This window comes from Camelus dromedarius, chromosome 13 (genome assembly GCF_036321535.1).
Source record: "Camelus dromedarius isolate mCamDro1 chromosome 13, mCamDro1.pat, whole genome shotgun sequence".
Taxonomy (NCBI): domain Eukaryota; kingdom Metazoa; phylum Chordata; class Mammalia; order Artiodactyla; family Camelidae; genus Camelus; species Camelus dromedarius.
In genome coordinates this window covers 64,203,226-64,220,421 of record NC_087448.1, presented here as the reverse complement: position 1 = coordinate 64,220,421, position 17,196 = coordinate 64,203,226, and the positions used below count along the sequence as shown (strand labels likewise).

The following is a 17,196-nucleotide window of genomic DNA, read 5'->3' as shown; positions in this document are numbered from 1 at the left end:
CACCAGCCTGAGGTGGTTGGTTTGTCCCAGAAGAACACAACAGAAAACGGGGGCTTAGAGAAACTCAGTTAAGTCAGGAATCTTTGAAGTGGGAAGAAGGTGGGGTAAGTGTGTGTGTGAACTGGCTCTGAATTCTGTGCATACTGACCTTGGCCACACAGCAATATCAGGGCTGCGACCACCAAGTAGTGGCATAGAAGGCTAAGATTTCTGTGTTTAAAAAACAACCACCAAGAGGCCATTTCTCTCCACTCACCTAAACATAAAAGCTTTTTCAGGAAGAGTTTACTAGTTTCCATCAAGCAAACAATAAATCGTGTACCCTGAAAAGGTATAGACACCCCTCAAAAGTTGGGGGGTCCACCAGGTGGACTCAGTGAATGAGCTGGATTCACCTTTGCTTCAGTGATGGCGTTGCTGCTCCTCCTGGAGATTCTGGCACCTGAGCTCCAGGTGGGATTGGATGTTGTCTACCTTGTTGACATAGCACATAGTAGGCACTCAACTAACATTTGCTGGATGTTAAATGAATGTTTCTTCTGGTGCCTCAGTAACTGGCTCGTTAGAGTAAATGGCAAAGGCTTCATCTGCATCCGAACTGGACTGAGTGCACTCTGGGAAATGGCCTCATTGGCTGGGATCCTCTGGGCTCCCTGTGGATGGTGGGGCCATCATCTCTGGCGTGGATGTGGAGAGTCCCAGCCAGGACACCAGGCTGAGAGGATAAAGGCTTTCTTCTGCTTCATGCAGGACAAGCATAGGCAGAGGGTCAGAGAAAGCAAAGAGGGACTTGCACATCTCCATCAATTCTCAACCTGAGCACTGAAAACATCATTCTCACCTGTTGTTTCCCGACAAGGAAGGTGTTGGGCAGCGAAGTATGTCCTTAAGCGGCAGTCCAGTTGGCTTCAAAAAGCTATCAAGGAGTCATTTAAAGTCCTTTTGCACAGACATGTCCAGAATATTGACCAGGAGAGAGAAGAACTATTACTGAGAAGTTTTGTTTCACATGTTCAAACCTCCCCTCAGCCATGTGTTTGGCAGAGGTCCCATAGAAATTGCTGCGGAAGCTATTGACACAGCTTTTATATAAGCATCCTCTATTTTATAATCCTCAAGTTTCAATAAAACTATCTCTTTCCACTTCCACAGATGGCAGGAAAAATAGACAGCATAACATGCGGTCTGCTGAGGGGTATCGATTCTCTTTCAGTATGCCGTTACAGCAGGGGTGCGTCATCATTTTCTAAGCTGTATAATGACAGAATGATAAATGACACATATCTTAAAGACTAAACAATATTTTGTCATCAGAATAAAAACATTAGCCTGAAACTTTGGGAATTTTACATTTTGAAAGATGTTTTGCCTTTAACTCCTCTTTTATTCCTAAATGACCCATTAATTCATTTGTTCATTAAAAAAATCATTGAGGACCAAGTAAGTAAGAGACACTAGGTTACACAATGGGGATTTAGAATACAGAGGGCAAGGGGTAGGTAGGGAATAGATTTATTTATTTTCTTTCCACAGAAAATTTACACCTTGAGTTATTTTCAGGAAGATTCCATTCTGGGGTGGAAAAGGGAAGATTTTAGAAACACAGTTGGTAGGTTCTGTTTGTACATGGTCACTTTTTCCCCTCCCCTTCATTCACCCATACTTGCTAGAAGAAACCCATTTTTTTCCCCCAGGGAAAAGGAAATAATCTTGATCCTTCTTGTGTGTGACACTTGATGGTTTGGCTCCCTCTGAATGAGTCTGTTTCTGTGAGATGGACATTTAGGTGGATCGAGCCCTCAGAGAGCTCAAGGTTTTCTTTGTGATAAATCCCATGAAGGAAGACAATATACCACCTTCAAAATGTTTCACACAGCCTCAGCCTTTTATTTCAAAACTGTCTTCAATCAAATCTTTACTCACCTCTTCTAGATCAATAAGAAAATATTATTATCAGGACGCTGTAAGGACATTTTTGTGGCTTAATCATTTACAGCCCTCCGTTCAGCTTTCAAAAGATATTGGAGACTGCTTATAATAGAAACCATATACGTCATACGGCTTTTAAAATAGAATAACATGGAGAAGTAAGAGAAGCTTTCTTATAGTCCTATTACTTCTTTCATAGACGTCATATGAAAAAAAAATCATGCAGTGCTAAGGCATAGCAAGCTTCCATGCTACACAGAGCTTCCTTCTTAAAGCCCTATTTTCTCGCCTCATGCTGAAATTGCCCATATGCCAGCACTAACCCAGGGTTTACCATGGGCCAGGCACCCTCCAGCACTTTGTAAGCATTAGCTTGTCTGACACTAACCAGTTGTAATCCCGTCTCATGGTCTCCAGAGTACTTCACTACTAACGAATACTTTTAAATAGTGGGGTCACATCCCATTAGTTGCTCATGAGCTCAACTTAGTGACTTATGATGCCTTTTCAAGTGAGTAAGTTAGAATTGCAATGATCAGAGTTTATCCACCATAGTAAAAGGTAAGTAATATTTCAAGAAATTTGTTTTCTTTGTGTGTGTGTGTGTGTGTGAGTTTGTACGCTGAATTGTGACGTGATATAAAATATGTTTTTAACTATGAGTTACTATCTTAAACAATTTCTGCTACACTAAGGAACATTGAACCTTATTTGCTCATGTTCCAAACACAAGAGGACAACTGGTTTTTATAAATCTGCCCTCTGTAGAAATCTTTACAAGAACATAGTTAAGAGATTTAAAAATCTGTGACTCAGATGCCTCTCCCTGTGTGAACAGGCTTAACAAGCCAACCCCCAGAGCCACACAGCAGAGAGTTTTCCTAAAATAGTCAGACCTGACTGGTCTTATGCTTTGTTTCTTGTAGTAAATCATTTATTGACCACTGCAGAAATAGCAGAGAAAATATTTTTTGCTTTTGTAAGAACAAAAATCCAGTGGGTAGAAAAGAATCCGAGGGCCACCATCCCCACTCGGGGAAGGTCTAACAGATACATCAGTAGCAGCTTCCAGGGGAGAGTGGGTGCTGGTGCACCTGGCTGTCCCCAGGAAAGGACCGGATGCAGCTCTTTTAAGTGCTCACTGGATCTCAAAGGCCATCATAACTAAAGGACTAAAGTTCGAAAAAAACAAATAATCTACGCATCCTCTCTGAAGATACCGCTAAAAGCTTAATATGCACTATGGCTCAGAAAAAGTTTTAGTGCCTTTAACAAGCTCCTGCCTTTTTACAAATGGTGTGATTTGTGAAACAATGAGGGCCATCAGGCTTCTCCAGGGAGAGGCTGGCGACCCGTCTAGTGGGAGAACACCTCACTGCAAGGCAGCCTTCTCTTGGAGGGCCCAGACTTCCCAAGGGCCTTTTCCCAAGAACCAGAGTAGAAGTGCCTGCACTTCCTCAGCCTTCATTCCTCATCTTTATGTGGAGATAATACCAACACAAAGTTGAGGTTAAGATGAAATTGTCAGGAAACACCCAGCCCGCAGTAGCTGATGCTACACAAAAGTTGGCTCTCTATTCCTCTGCTGTATGAAAAAGCACCACACCCCCAACCCAAGGAAATTCCCGGCCATGATGCTTCAGTGGTGCGGTGAGGAAGACTTTGCCAACATCCCTGTTCCCTTCATAATGAACAGTAACCCTGCCTGAGTCTACACTCTCCTTTAATCAATTTCTCTGAAATTTCATCTAGCATTCCTTTTTTCCCCCCACACACTGTACATTTTATACCCTTGACTCCTTTTGCAACTAGAAGTCTGTACCTCTTCATCCCCCTCACCTCCTTTTAAAAAAAGTAAATGACTTCTAAACTTTTACTAGGTATTTACAAAACAACACCACCAACACCACATCTGGAAAGTACTCTTTCAAAATTGAAAGAATGTCTCTTACATCTAAATTTCTGGAATTTCTTTGGTCATCCTACCCACAGATATAGTAACTTTGTAAACGTTAATTATATTTCCTTTCTGCACTTTCTCATGCAACCCAACAGTTGTTCAACTCTCATCCACCTTCTCTCATGTTCCCTGCATAAGATGACTATTCTTAATTCATCCTCATGGACAACTTATGCTCCTTGAAGTGCAGGTTCCAATTCCTCCTAGCGTGATGGTTAGAAACGGGCCTCTGGGGTCAGAGAGATGATTCAAACCCACCTGTGTGATTTTGCAGATGAAAGACAGCATTTAACTCCTCTAATCCTGAAACAGGAAGGAGAATATCACCCGCAGAGATTGGTTGAAGGAATAACAGATTAAGCACTGTGCAAACTACCTGGCACACAGAAATTCCAGTGATGGTTAGATATCACTACTTAGTGTCGTCTCTCCTTATGCCAGTGTGGTTCTGGATTTCATTCACATTTAAACAGTCCTTTTGCATGTACATTTTCATTAAGTTACCTCAAATCCTTCTTATAAAGGATTAATAAGTGAATAATCCATCTATTTGATCCCGTTAGCTTCTGGTTTTACCTTTCTGTTTTCAGGAGTAGGCAAGTCTTTGATTTCATGCAAAAGAAGGACGATTGCTTTAGGTTTGTTTACTGTTGTCTTCCTGGAGCAAATTCAAAATGAGGCTCAATTCCATTCTTGGTACAGCTGGTGTTTGTTTGATATGATTGTGATTATTTTAAACAATGTAATTAAGAGTATTATGCAAAGAAATTGTGCGCTAAGAATAACACCAGACTCATAGCGTTTTGTGAAAGTTAAATGGAATGACATGAAAAGAGTCTGGTCATATTCACTGATTGTTCTTATTAAGATTTCTGTCCCCTCTTTAACATAGATTTTGCATTGACTGAAAGCAGTACAATCACTCCTTTGTGCCAAAAAGGATATTTTCCCTGTGGGAATCTGACCATGTGCTTACCCGGAACGTTCCACTGTGATGGCGTGGACGACTGCGGGAACGGAGCAGATGAGGAGAACTGTGGTGAGTCCTCCGCTCAGCTCCATACGTCCTCACCCCTTGTGAACGCCTCCAAACTGTGGGTGGACCAAATACTAATGGTAACAAACCAGAAGAAATGACTGGGCATTCGATAGGGAGTCCTGTTGTAACACAAATAATTGCTCCTTAGTTTATTTGTGATAATAATGACATGAATTTTCATATAGAGAGTTGCTTAAATCAGAATTGTAAAATATTGTATCTGATAAAAAAGTAAAATTATTTCAAATTCTACTTGGATAGCCAAATTTTAGTTTTACGTGGCTTACTATAACCACTTCCTTATGGCTTGGTAGTGTGGTTCAGCTGCAGGAATTTCCATAAAGTGCAAGTGGTCCAGCCTAGAGAATTGTTATTCAGTAGCCCTGTATCGAGTGCCCATGATATGCTCTTCAAATCACCAAGGCACAGCAGGCTCAAGAGGGACAAGTGTCTTGCCCTTGTGGAGTTCACAGGGACCATGTGGATGGGGAGGACCATAAACTTGTACATAAATAAATTAAGTAATTTCAGAGTAGTAAGTGCCACAGAGTATACAGAACAGGATAAAGGGATAAAAAGTGACTTGGAGGAAGGGCTACTTTAAAGACATAACCAGAAGAACCCTCTCTGAGATGATATTTGAATTGAGAATGAAATGAAAAGCAGAAAAAGAAAAAAAACATGAAATATTCAGGAAGAGCAGAGTTCCAGATGAAAGAAACAGCAAATGCAAAGGCCCTGGGGCCAAATGAAACAAGACAATGTGTTTGTGGGACAGAAAAACAGATGGGCTCGGGCAGAGTGAATACAGAACATAGAGAGGTAACAGAGGCCGGATCATCACAGGTCTTACAGACTATCTTAGGTCTGTGTATCAGGACTCTGTATGTTGTCTCATCTAACCTGTGCATTCTTCTCCGAAAGAAACTGATGCCAAGAGAGGCTGACATGTCTAGGTAGTCACTGAGCAGACACCAGAACCCAGACCTTCTGAATCTGAAAGAATCCTGTGTGATTTCTACCACACAGAACTGCCACTCCTTGGCACTGCCCAACTAGCAGTCAGAGTGGGACAGCAAAGTCTAGGAATGCCGGGTGTCTGTCTCTAGAATCTGCTCTCCTGCCCCTGGGAACTCACGCACGCCTCCCTCTCACGGCACCGTCTGCCTTCACCACCTGTGGATCACTCCTACTCATCTTTTAGGATGCAGTTGAGGGGTCCCCTCCTCACCTGAGAAGCTTGGCTTCCCAGGCCATGCTTCCCCACCCAGAAGCTCCACCACCAGTCTGGACGAGCACCCTTTCTCTGATGCCATAGTGCCCTGGATGATTGTGCTAGGGGCTGCCTTGTCTTTTCACTGGACTTCCCCCACTAGACATAAGCTCCTTGAGAGGTGTTCTTCTTTGTGTCTCGTGCATTTTGATGTTACCAAAGCCTAGAACAGTGGAGTACAGTCAGTGCTCAGTGATGGGGCAGCTCTCCAATGCCAGTGGCAAGTTACTCACACACTTGGCCTTTCCTGTTCACTGCCTGGGAATCAGAGACCACGTGTGTCTACCTCATGAGAGTGTTCCAAAGACAAATTAAATGGCTCATGTAAAGGCATCAGATAGAATAATTTCAAAAAACATTGAGGTTATTAATAAGAAATAAAAATAAACTAAAATTTACCGGGACCTGTGGGCAACTATTTAAATTTACTTTTCTATTTGTATGAACTTGAGTATCATACATTATATTGTGTATTTTATTATGTTAATAGCTTATGCTAAAGTAATGATACTTCACAATCAGGCCATCTTTTTTTAAAAGAATATTATTTTATTGCAAAAATAGAGAAGGAAACTTGGCAAATAAGCAAGATGATATGATTTGTCAGATCATCTGACAAATTGAGAAAATATTTTTCTCATCAGGGCTAGACAGACTTCACTAAAAGGAACTTTGTTTTTGCTTTTTTAAAAAGGTCAAGTGACATAAATTTTATCAGAACTTATTACCTCTATCAGGAATGCATCTACATATACATATGCATATGACAAAATAAAATTCAGATTACGTTTTCTTCTGAGGACCTCAAAATTAAGATCAAACATTTAAAATGTCAGCATTAGAAATAGGTGACATTTTTCAAGATGGATCCATGTGTGTAAAATAATCATCTATTTCCATTATATTTTATGATACATACATTTTAGATGTTTGTAATTGCAGAAAAAGACAAAAGTCCAGATGTTTGCCTACCTTTTTCTCCCTTACCATCGTTATTATCTTTCTATTACTTAAACAAAAATTTTAATTGATCTCATAATCAAATTTTTATAGTTTTGTTTTGTAATTTGATATTTGATTTATAGAATAACTGACACATATTCATCACCGTGTGTTTCACAGGAGACACTAGTGGATGGGCGACTATATTTGGCACAGTCCATGGAAATGCTAATATTGTGGCATTAACACAGGAGTGCTGTAAGTGGTATTGGTTCGAAGACTCAGCCCAAGCTTTGCGAGCAACATGATTTGTGGTGCATGGATTTATATGGGTGGTGTGATCAATTCCCTCTAGAACTGCAATTTCAGTTCAACGTATTTCAGTGGTCAACTGGTTTATCATCTGCTGGTAGGACTGAAAAGATAGAAAGAAGAAAACAACACGCTCCATTCATGCTCACTCTGTGTATCAGCCTGTGATTGCAAGAATGCATAGGTAATGAATGCTGGTGACAGATAATAAAGGCCTTACTCCCTGTGATTACTTTCTCCAATAAAGACATTGAGCACCAACTATTTTGCAGCCCCCTATGTCAGGCACAGAGAGTGCAATGATAATTAAGATGTGGTCCCCACCCACAGATGCCTCATATGGTCGCAGGAAAGCAAACCCTTACAGAGGCAGGAACGATGCACTATTAGTGCTAAACTGAAGGAGGGATGTTTGCACAAGGGAATGTGGAAGCCCACTGGGAGACATGATGACTGTGCCAGGGGTGGGGAAGATTCACAGACAAGGTGACATTGTGATGGACCTGGAAGTCCTTGGACGGAGGGAAGGGTGAGAGGTAACAGGGTGAGCAGGGGAGCACAGTCAGCAAAACAGAAGGGTAGGAAGTTCAGAGCATGCTTCACCATGCCCTTCACAGTGGTGCTGTGTGTGCGAGGCAGACGAGCAGGAGCTGCACCCCAGAAGGGTGGCGCCAGCCCATGAGGGGTTTTGGGTGCACTATTTGGAGCTTGCCCTCTATCCTATCTATAGAATTATCTCTCTCTAAATACACATACTACGTTATATATTACATATAACATACTACGTATAATAATATGTATATGCATGGATGTAATTATGTAGGTGTAAGTACATTAACATACATGAGTATGTATACATAGTGTATGTATATAAAGTATGCACACTAAGTACTACACTAACAGTGTATTATGCAGTTTAATACCAGGTTATAATTACCACTTATTATATACTTTATTATAAATGACTATATCATGCATAAAGTCAGAAATTAAAAAGAGTAAGCTAAAAAGACTAAAAATAAATACAACTGAAAGTTCGCACATTTTCCTCCTGAAGCACAAGGGGTCATCTTGTACACGAGCCATTGTGGCGATCACTGGTGTGTACGGTGGGCTCCGAAGTTGTGAGCTGATTTTCATTTAGTGAAGAGGAAGAAGCACAGGCTAAGAAGTGTATGTGAGAATGACTCTTCTACCAGAACTGTAAAGAATGGATGAGAACAGTGTTCTCAGCCTGAGACAGTACTGCCCCTGGAGAACATCTGGCAATGTCTGGAGACATTCTGGGGTGTCACAACGGGAAGGGGGGTGGACCACTTGCATCCAGTGGGTGGAGGCCAAGGATGCTGCTGAACCTTCTACAATGCACAGGACAGCCCCCAACAACAGATAGTGATCTGACCCAAACATCAGCCTTGCTGAGGTCAAGGAGAAAGCTTGGTGAAAAAGATACTGGATGTTACGTGTCTTGCAGTGCTTCAGACTAATACTAAAACTCTGAGCCCAGAAAATACCACCGGGAAGAGGGAGGTAGAAAGAGATGCAAGAGGCATTTCAGAAGCAGAGTCCAGAGGTTGGGGATTGACCGACTTGCAGATGAGGGAGTTAGTTACACTCATTTCTGGTTTAGTCAGCTGGCCCATCTTGGACTACGTGACATTCTTTTATTGGTAAATAAGAATTCCAACCCCAGATTTTCAATCTAATAATGTAACTGCTATTTTCCATGCCAATTAAACATTGAAGTACACATTATGAAATTATTTTTAGAAAGTTGAGATCACCAGCATAAGTCTATTAACAATATAGAATATTTCCTAAAAGTTTATACACTAGAATGAATCTTTTGAATTAAACAGAAACTCAATAAAAGTTTGTTGGATTTACTACAAATTCAATGAAATTGATTTTAAAAATAAAGTTTGGATAAAAGTGATCTAAAAGGAGCAGAACAGTTAGAACTTATAAACAGTTTTTAAATAATAAATTAAAAAATTTGAAAATAACTCTTTTTTTAGCTTTGTCAAAACAAATACTCACAGGGTCATAGGCAAAAATCAAATGCTCCATAAATACCACCCCCCAACACTCACTGTCTTACACACACACACACACACACACACAAATACCACCCCCCAACACTGTCTTACACACACACACACACACACACACACTGATTGTTCTGTGGACCAACTTGGCCTGGTTTCTCCATAAGTTTCTCCTATGCCATTATTTTAATAATCAACATAATATATAGTATTAGTAACTATATGATATATAAATATAGGATTATGTATTATGATGTTTATATATTACTACTATATTATTATGATAATATGCTATTATATTAATAACTATGTAAGTTCCTTCAGAGTGAATGTTTCAGACAGGTGGATCTTTGGTTCTCTCCCCTTTATAGCTGCTCTACAACTTTTACCTACCACTTTAACTTCATAGTAATGAAAAGTGAGGAGCCAAAGTGGGAGCGTGTCTGACTTGGTTGATTTTAAGAAGTCACAGTGGTGGCTACAGTGGGATCTGCGTCTAACTCTTGTCACAGCTCTAAGAGAAGTCTGAAAGGAAATGATTCAATTTAATTTTAACCAACAAGCATTTGTTGAGCAACCTCTTTGAGCCATTCAATTAAGTTAAATTGACCCTACTATACCTATTAAAGATTTACTCAGTCACACTCAAGCTTTTCTTTGAGGAGAACTTAATCTTCCTTTACTATATGCTTTTATGCTACTTAAACATTTCTGTATTCTTTCTAATCACTTGTTAAATGCTTCTGAAATGGCCACTGGAAGCACTGAGATGAATACCACATGAGTCTACATTTGACTAGGAGAGCATTCGTGTTTGCTTCCATTATGGGCCTGAATAAGTTCATTTAACAAGGTGTAAATGTCATACATTCAGTGGAAAGAGAACAATGTCAGTTACTGAAGTCATAATTAAAAGAAGTATATTTTCCTGTTGAATTGTTTCTCTTTTTGCCCCCTAGTTTTAAATCAGTATCCACAACAATGTGACTGCAGAGAAACTGAGCTGGAATGTGTAAATGCTGGCTTGACATCCATGCCAACAGTCTCCAGCAATGTGACATTACTGTGAGTAGAATTCAAATACTAATATTTGCTTCTACAGTCATATGAAAACCGTGTAGTCTGATCTAATCTCTCTTTGTTCTGTTTTATGCTACTTGTGTATTCGCAAGCTAATAGAAACTCCCTTTAAAACCACCAGCCATCAGATAATTCTGCATGCTTCTTCTCCAGGGAAGAAATGTTTTGAATGCTGTGTGCTAGATTAGCCAGGTATCCCTTAGGTCACAAACGCCATGGTCTGGAATTCTTGTTTTCAATTACTTTCCAATGTATGTATTATTACTAATATGCCAGTACTGTACAAGTGAAAATAAAAATTTAGGGGAAAAAAAGGAAGACCGCTCAGTCTATCTCATTTTTAATAGGAGTAATTTGTCCAAGACCATAAAGGTATAAAAGACCCATGAAACTAGCTGTGGCATAATCATGCAAGTTTTTCTGAACACTACATAAAAGTTTTGAGAGCCTCAGGAATTGGTTTGCAGTCATACCGTAATTTGGGCATGTGTGAGATGGTTAGGATTTTTGTTGTTTTTTGGATTTTTTTTGGTTGTGTTTTGTTTAATTATCTAGAGAACAAAAGAAAAGGTTAAATGACCATAGATGGTCTAGTCTATTATGCTAACTGGCTAACCTCGTCAAATATTTGCAAACTGCTTGAATTTTTACCTTATGGACTTTTCATTCTCACATAATTGTTTTCATTTATTATGGGCATTTTCAAATGTCTGTTAAGTAGTATGGAATATCATCAAGTATTCTCATGCATGCAGCTTCTGGGGAAGAGTTTGGTTGGTCATAAAATCCATAATAAAGTCTTCTTTACATGTTATTTTAGGTCTCTTAAGAAAAACAATATTCACAGTCTTTCAGATAAAGTTTTCATCAAATACACAGAACTTAAAATGATGTAAGTAGCTATTAATAGTGTTTTTATGTGAAAATCAATGAGATGTTTTAAGATGTTTCCATCCTAAAAGTAAAATGAAATATGTTTATTATCTTTATCATTAAATTTATTTTTAATGTAATTAAGATTAGACAATAAAGCACTGAAAAGCATGCTTTCTTTCCATTTAGTAATTTAAAATAACTAAACGGATTTTATTTAAACTTTTTTTTTTAGACAGTTAAATTGGAGCTGAGATTGAGCATCTCAGTAATTCATAGTTCCAAGCTTTTACTCCAGATCATTTGGAAAATGACATTGCAGATTCAGAGACACTAGATGCACTCTTTAACTTGGAAGAAGAGTGTTTACATAGTCAAGAACCATCAGGTCATTTAAAACACTTAATGGTAGGGTATGGACTGTCTCCCTGATGATCTTGGTGAAATCAGTGATGTTAGCATATTTGAGGAAAGAAATTAATAAATAAGACACAGTCAGGAGTGAGAAACAAAGGGTCAAGATGCTTCTAGCATCATCAAAGAAAGAAAACCAGGGTCTGAGAGATACAATACTTAGAGATAGTCTCTGTTGGGAGGCAGGGATAGATTGTCCATCTCCAGCATAACTCTCATCAACTTTATTTTGACACTATCCCTATTAAGATGGAGATTCTCTTTGCTTTGATTCCCTGCTCACCAAGCAACCTTATGATGACTACATTAACTTTCTAAATTATTCATACTAAAGTATTTGGGAAGTTACACTGGATGGGGAATAAGAACATTCCAGTTAGTGGAATAGAATACATCCTATTTAAATAAAGAAATTAAATATTCAGCCTCTAGAGAGTTTGGTTACTATGTGTCAGTCCCTCTGAGCCCAGTCACTCTGGGATAATGGAGAGGTCAATTTCTACCCTTGCCAAGATGACCATTAGATTAGATTAGAAAATTAGCCAGCCAGTGCTGGAGGGCACCTTGGGCACCATCATTTACTGTTTTGCCCTTTAACATTCAGAATAGGAGAGGAGGTTTCTAGAAGTGTGACATACGTTAAAACCCAGGACTAAAAATAATCTGGTCCTTTGCTGATACTGGACAAAAACATTTGGTTTGAAAAGCATTCAACAATTCTGTGCTGCTCATGGATTCAGGCACAGATTCCCACATACAAGGAAGGAAGTCACTGAAGAAGTCTATTAGTGTGGAAGAGTCTGTGTGAACTTACAGACTCATGCCTGGGTTTGATTGTAGCCTCTGTAACTCCCACCGGCAGTGAACACCTTCTGCTCTGTCCTGGAGCGTGCTGTCCTTGTCTCTCTGGTGTAGCTTTGCATTGGCTCTTGGGGTTCCAGGCCCCTCTAGAGAAGGAATCTTACCTATGCTGCTTCTGCTCTTACTGGAAATTCTTAGACTCACAACATGTTCCTTCTATAAATCAAATTGTCCTTGTATGCCCTGAATAATGCTCAAGGGAAGAAAGATAAAATAGCACTAGCAGAAAGGAAGGAAAAATACTCATGTTTTAGAGTAGCTATTGAAATTCTGTTATCTAGAGTCATAGAAGTCTTATGAAATTCTAATTAAATCTTCTCATTATTTACAAGATAACTGAAGTCTGCAGCAGTTAAATGACTTACCTAAGATCTATAACTAATTTGTGGAAGAGCCAGAATTAGACCATATATCTTCTGATGCCCAATACAGGGTTTATTTTATAATAACCAGAAACCTAGAGAAGGAAAGAAATTGTTCTAGTATCTAATTAAATCCTGTACCAACACATACTCTTCTGTCACAGGCAGAACTCCCTTCTATACCTTTTCCCCCCTAATCTGGGGAAAGCTGACTTCAGGGGGGCAGAGGAATCACCAGGACATCAAGCAAGGAGATTTAAAGTTAGACTTCTCAGGCCAAATTCTTTCCTGGACCTCTGATCCGTAGCTTTGCTCTGTGTCAGTATTTCTCTTGGTATCTGGTATCTGGTAGCCCACTGGAGGAAGAATGTGGCAGCACTAACTTTGATAATTCAGGCCCTGATTTTTCCTGTTTTTTCCCCCAGATTACCCAGATCAGCTGGAAATTTCTACTTTGCTTAATTCTACTTTGAGAAAACACAGGTATCACATTATTACATGAATATCACTTAGCAGGGGTTCTCCCAATGCAAGGTGGTATTTGATGGTTTCTAGGCAATTGGATTCTCCCAGAGACTCGGAGACAAAAGATTGTAAGACTCTTACCAATGAACATTCACTTAGTGTCTACTGTATACAAGGTTCAGCATGGGGGATGAAACACAATTTCTTACATTTATATATCATTTTTTGAAGTTAGTGAAGGCTTCCAACATTTGGAATTCTCATGTGGAGTTTGATCCTCAGAGTCTGCGAGGTGGGACAGCCATCATTAGATTCCTTTCAGGGATGAGGAGACCACCCTTGAAGAACGGTTGTTTGTCCAAAGTCAGTCCGCTGACAAGTATTAGAGTTCGACTTCAAAGCCAAACCTCTTGACTATGGTCCTCTGGAAGTTCAGTCTCAGAATATTGTTACCATTGATGAAAACATCCAGAAACCAAATTTTGGTTTCAAAATAACCAAAGCTCTTTATAAGCATTATTCAAATATACTAAAGCAACTCATAAATTCAGGAACGCTTCATTTTTTTTTCACTTTTTTAAAATTGAAGTGTAGTCAGTTTCGAATGTTGTGTCAGTTTCTGATGTACAGCACAATGCTTCAGTCATACGTGAATATACATATATTCTTTTTCGCTGTAAGCTACTACAAGGTATTGAATATAGTTCCCTGTGCTATACAGTATAAACTTATTTATCTGTTTTATATATACCAGTCAGTATCTGCAAATCTTGAACTCCCAATTTATCACTTCCCACTCCCTTACCCTGGTAACAATAGTTTGTTTTCTATGTCTGTGAGTCTGTTTCTATTTTGTAAATAAGTTCATTTGTCTTTTTTTTAGATTCCACATATAAGTGATATCATATGGTATTTTTCTTTCTCTTTCTGGCTTACTTCACTTAGAATGACAATCTCCAGGGCCATTCATGTTGTTGCAAATGGCATTATTTTATTAGTTTTTATGGCTGAGTAGTATTCCATTGTATAAATATACCATGAGTTGTGGGACTTTAAATTTGTCCCTTTTCAGTTTCATCCTGTTAGATTCAGTTTTTCTTAACCAGACTGTGAAGACCTTTTTGGATCATCCAGCAGATTCACTGTTCCTCCCAGCATTCTGTCATCTGAAAATAAAATGAACCATCTTTACCCAAGTCATGGAGTAGAGTGTCAAAGAGAACAGTGTCAAGTCTTCTTTCCACATCCTTCACCACCATCCTTCAGATAATGTGTATTCTTTATTTTGTCCATAAAAACATCACAAAACCACTTGATCAATGCCTGGTAGACATATAAGCAAAGTCGACCACATACTTTTGTCTGATTAGTCTTTCAAAGAGGACAGTCAGGCTGGTCTGGCATGCCATTTTTCATGAACTGCCCTGTTCATGTTCTCTTTGAAGTGCTCACAAAGCAACCTCGCAATACCCTGCTCTACGATCTCACCCAGAACCAACTTAAAGCTCATCCAAACATAGCTTGTGAAATCTACTTCTTCCCTTTTTGAAAAATCAAAACTGCATTTGCCATCTTTAATTTTCCAGCTGCCCTTCCTTTCTCCCAATTCCTCAGTAATGGGTCATAACGAAGTATTTACATTTTAAGTGTCCTTCTGTTTCCAGGAGAAATTGTCCAAACCAGAGGGCTTTAACTCATTTTGATTAACGTATTCTACCATTTCGGGCTTTCACTGCCACAACCCTATATCCTATTTATTCACTTCAGTTCTGAGACCATCTTCTTTGACCAAGAAAACAAGGACAATATTGGAGTTGAGAATTTCTTTTACTATTTCACAATATTATAAAACATGTCCCATACAGGAGGCTTGGGCTTTTCCTTAACATTTTCTTGTTTCTAAAATACAACTAGAAATTCATTCCTATTGCCCACAGTATTCTTCCCTGTCTGAGTTTTGAACATGTCTTAGGTCATTCTTTCAACGATGATTCCATTTTTGTGAACCCTTCACATTCGTCCTTGAATTTTGAAGAAACTCCTCACTGACCATCATACCCTCCGCCTGAATTGGATGGTCCTTCTGGTTCTCTCACAGTAATAGATATCACCAATGTCACATAGGCTGAAACAGACATGAGGATCAGTGAGTATTTGTCGAAGGATGATGTGTAGGATAAGACACAGGGATAAAGAGAAGGTAGGGAGCATCTTCACCAGGGAGGACAGAGAAGCATAAGGATATTGGGAAGAGAGTGCCAGGGAAGTTTGTCTAAAGGAAAAGAGTTCCCACAGGAAATGACTGAGCAAATGCTGGAGAGGTCATTGAATCATGATCATAGGGCCCTCGAACACTAGGCTAAAGAATCTGGGCTTTATTCTGTTTAAACAAGGAAAGGACATGCACAAATATGTGTTAGATTATACTGAGCTAATAAAGTTAATATGCATTTTGAAGTTGTATTGGGATACATCCTAAGAGATCCCCAAATTTAATGTCAAGTGAGTCTCCAGTCTTGGTGGTTTAACTAAGGTGAAGTTGAGGTCATTTAGGCATCCAGAAAAATAAATTCTTAAAAGTCAAAATAAAATTTTATTTGCCCAATGAATAAATGTCACTCAGCTAATCTACTGATCAGTTTATTCATTTAAAAATTTTTTCCTAACACTGGGAGGAAAGAAGCAGTTTAAGATGACCTTTCAGAGAAATAAAATACAATTTATGAGATTGACCATAATATTTTATCACTGCTACCATGGAAACCAATAGCAGTTCTTCTCCTCACTGTGACATAAATCTTATATAAATTAGGAATCCCTTCTTAAACTGGGTTCTCCTTCAGTGCAATCATTGGCAACAAACTGTAATTCATGGAGTCTGCCTGGCTCTTGAATACAGAATGTTGCATTAAAAAATAGCCTGTAAACACGTATGTCATTAAAGCATTTATTTGCTTTAGTTTCAGGTACATAAATTCCTGGCGTTTCTGCTTGAAAAGTCCTGACAGCTGAAACAGCAGGAATTCATGAACCAGTAAGTTATTCTTAGAAAAGCCATTCAATGTAAAGTATACCAAACGGGCTCATATCTCAGTTCCAAATAAAAAGAGGACATGACTTGCCAAATTGTGTGTTTCCAAATTTTCCCTTATATTCACCAAGCCACTGTTCTGCAGAGAAGAAAGCAGATACTGGAGGATCGAGTATTAAAATTCAGCAGCCTGAGTCAGAGATGAGGGCCCTGGGAAGCTAGCTCTCTGTGGGGTGCCACCAAGCTGACTAAATTGAAGACCAGAAGCTGTTTATTATTTAAGAAGTTGGAGTTTTCATTTGTGTCAGTGAAGGCAGATAGACTGTTCACATCAGGTGAGTTGTGCAGATTAAAAGCACAAGGTCAGATTCACAATTTGTGACTGCATCCATCTCTTCAAATTTGACAACATGGAGGTGAAATGTGCATTGCATTTTGACTTAATCGTCTTGAATAAAATGTAAATAGCACTAGTTAGGTAGTAAATTTTATATTTAAGAGGAACTTCAAATACCTATATTGCAATATTAGATTCTGTTTCTATTTTCATTTGCTATTATAATTCACAGTAATATAATTCACTGTGTTAACTTTCATTACATCACTC

At 39.0% G+C, this 17,196-nt stretch overlaps 1 protein-coding gene across 1 annotated transcript in view; it reads left to right on the top strand.

Moving 5' to 3' along the window:
* Nucleotides 1–408: 408 nt before the first annotated feature.
* The window catches only part of RXFP2 (relaxin family peptide receptor 2), a 39,950-nt gene continuing 23,162 nt past the window's right edge, over nucleotides 409–17,196 (top strand). Inside the window, exons 1-5 of the mRNA XM_064492882.1 lie at nucleotides 409–493; nucleotides 4,758–4,928; nucleotides 7,324–7,401; nucleotides 10,463–10,568; nucleotides 11,404–11,475. Of these exons, the coding sequence (XP_064348952.1) occupies nucleotides 409–493; nucleotides 4,758–4,928; nucleotides 7,324–7,401; nucleotides 10,463–10,568; nucleotides 11,404–11,475 (512 nt within the window). The remainder of the gene's footprint in view (nucleotides 494–4,757; nucleotides 4,929–7,323; nucleotides 7,402–10,462; nucleotides 10,569–11,403; nucleotides 11,476–17,196) is intronic.